General features: G+C 39.4%; 1 protein-coding gene across 1 annotated transcript; it reads right to left on the reverse strand.

The window, feature by feature from the left end:
- Positions 1–214: 214 nt before the first annotated feature.
- LOC105794608 (ethylene-responsive transcription factor ESR2) lies at positions 215–2,146 on the reverse strand. Its single transcript, XM_012623862.2, has one exon. The coding sequence runs from the start codon at positions 1,897–1,899 to the stop codon at positions 652–654; it is 1,248 nt and encodes a 415-aa protein (XP_012479316.1). The 5' UTR covers positions 1,900–2,146; the 3' UTR covers positions 215–651.
- Positions 2,147–2,551: the final 405 nt, after the last annotated feature.

Below are 2,551 nucleotides of genomic sequence, written 5' to 3' on the forward strand. Positions count from 1 at the left end.
TCTTTTTATTTTAATCATTACTTCAGTTTGAACCATAAATTAATTTAGAAAAAAGAGAATGAATTACAGCTTTCGTTCTACATGTTTTCTCTTTTTCCAACTCATTTCATTTCATATAAGTTAGGGTTTGCGAAACTCAGAAGGAAACAGAAAACCCAGTAAGATCCTTAAGCAATGCCGTTTTAATGTTTAAAGGAAACATAGAATCCAAGAGCCAGCCGGACAATATCAGACTTTTGAGTTCCAAGGTCAACGCAATTTATGCTATCCCTACCACATTCAAAACCATCCTCACTCAGAATTTGTTTCCACTAAAGAAGAAATACTTTTAATTTTTTTTCTTATTTCCAATGCTGAAGCAGCAGCAGCAGCAGAAGCAGAAGAAGAAGATACATGCTATACGTAACTCACAGAAAAAGACTAGTAAGATTACGCTTTCCTCCAGGGATTTTCATTACATCTTATAAAACTAGTACTCGCAGGCAAATAATGACGATTATACTATCATCATACTATAACAACAGCATGATTTTAATCTCCTATAGATATACCTAAAAGACTTGGATTACTCGACAGGATTTAAAAAAAAAAAAAAAACCCTAAACACTGCATCTACTTTCGACTTGTTTATTTTCAACTTTGAACTTGCTCTCAACCATTTTGAACCCTGGCTGCAAGGACACTCATTAATTCTGGGTACTGAAAGATATCATCCAACATGTCTTGACCCACCTGTAGATGTTTCGCTGGTATTTCGTTAGCATAATGCACCGCTGTGGTTCTATTGAAACTCTCAAACTGCTGAGGAACTGCTTGATTGTTGTAATCAACGTAAAAGCCTAAAGGCTCCTTCTTCAACCCACTCAGGGACTGACCCAATGTCATCTCATTTACCGGTGGAGATATGGAATGGTAAGTGCAGTTTGTGGTTGTAGCGGAAACATCTTGTTTCTTTGAGCTGGGTTTGGGAAGGAACCCTTGAATTACTTCTTGCAACAAACCAGAGTCAGAAGGCTCCTGCGGGAAAAATTCCATATCATCAGTGGTAGGGGCGACAGTTGCATGACTTGAATTGCTTTCCTTGAGAGGAAGTGTCATGGTGGAGCCAGTGAAAGAATCAGATATGCTATCGCTTGCTCGTGGACTAGTGTTGTTGATTGAGGAATTCAACAAGGAACCACCAGGCAAAACGCTAGAATTAGATGAAAAAGTGAAAGGAAACGAAGAAGCACAAGTTCCATTGGTGAAAGAGAAATGGTCAGGAAGAGACTGATGCGGAGGCGCGTGGAGGGAGGAATTTGAAGATGAATTCAACAAGTCGCGAAATAAAATCATGTTAAGAGAAGCATTTCTTTGAGTGGAAGACCCACCGCCGGAGAAGTCACCCGCATGTGGGCTAGCAAACGGTGGCCAATTTGAAGATTGCCCGAACTGATGACGGATGCAGTTAAGATCCCTGATGGATGACTGAGACTGCTTGGAGAAGCTGAAAGGTGGAAGGAAATGGTCGTTGGCGGAGTGAGGCTCGGTGGCCGGGTAAACGAAATTGGTTCGAGCCTTGATTCCACGCATAGCTCGAGCGGCACAGTCGTAGGCGCAAGCAGCCTCCTCAGCAGTGTCGAATGTGCCGAGCCACCGCCTCTCTTTGGACCGTGGGTCTCGTATCTCAGCAGCATAACGCCCCCACGGCCTGCGGCGAACCCCACGGTACCTCATGGTTCCACCAGAGCCACCATTTTCTTTGAGAGAGCGCTTGTTAGTGGGGGTATTAGATGTCGTGGGGGTAACGGCAGTAGTGGTTGAGGCGGCACACTTGTTTGGATGGTCGGCAATGGAGTCTCTAGGGTCAGGGTCAGGAACAAAAGTGATGCCGCTTAGTGTCTTAAATGCTTCTTCCATTGGCTAAATCTAGGAGATCACTCGAGAGAGAAATGCCCAAGGAAACAAGGAACTGGAGCTTTGGCACCTGGAATTCGGATTGTGGTGGATGAGATGGAGCATAACATAAAGCATAAGCATATATGCTTGTATTTATAGTAAATAAAGAGTGAGAGAAATCTAGAGAAAGTGACCCCTTTTTTGTTCATGCCTTTTTGCTTTCCTTCCTTCTTTTTACGCCCAAAACCCAATAAAAAAATAAATTTGAGCCTCACTTCTCACCCATACATACATTGGTATTTTTATAACATACTTCAGACTAACTCTCCAGAATCTAGCTAGACTCTTCTATTTATTTAATTACTAAAATAGTTAAAAATATTTTAAAATATAAGTTAATTATTAATTTTACTGATTAATTATATGCATTTCTTTTATTATGTTTTGAGTTTAATGTTATGTAACTCTATCTAAAAATTTAATATTTTGTTACTACAATTTATTTCTTGAGGTCTTTCCTCTCCTACAATGAAATATCCATTAACAATGTCAATGGAGAAATGATGAACATTACTGTTTTATTTTATGGAATAAATTAATTCAGTTGTAAATTAATTTTAATATTTCTAAATTTTAATTTTATCATTTCAACCAATTTTACATAAATATTTTT

Source organism: Gossypium raimondii, chromosome 3, assembly GCF_025698545.1.
Source record: "Gossypium raimondii isolate GPD5lz chromosome 3, ASM2569854v1, whole genome shotgun sequence".
Classification (NCBI taxonomy): domain Eukaryota; kingdom Viridiplantae; phylum Streptophyta; class Magnoliopsida; order Malvales; family Malvaceae; genus Gossypium; species Gossypium raimondii.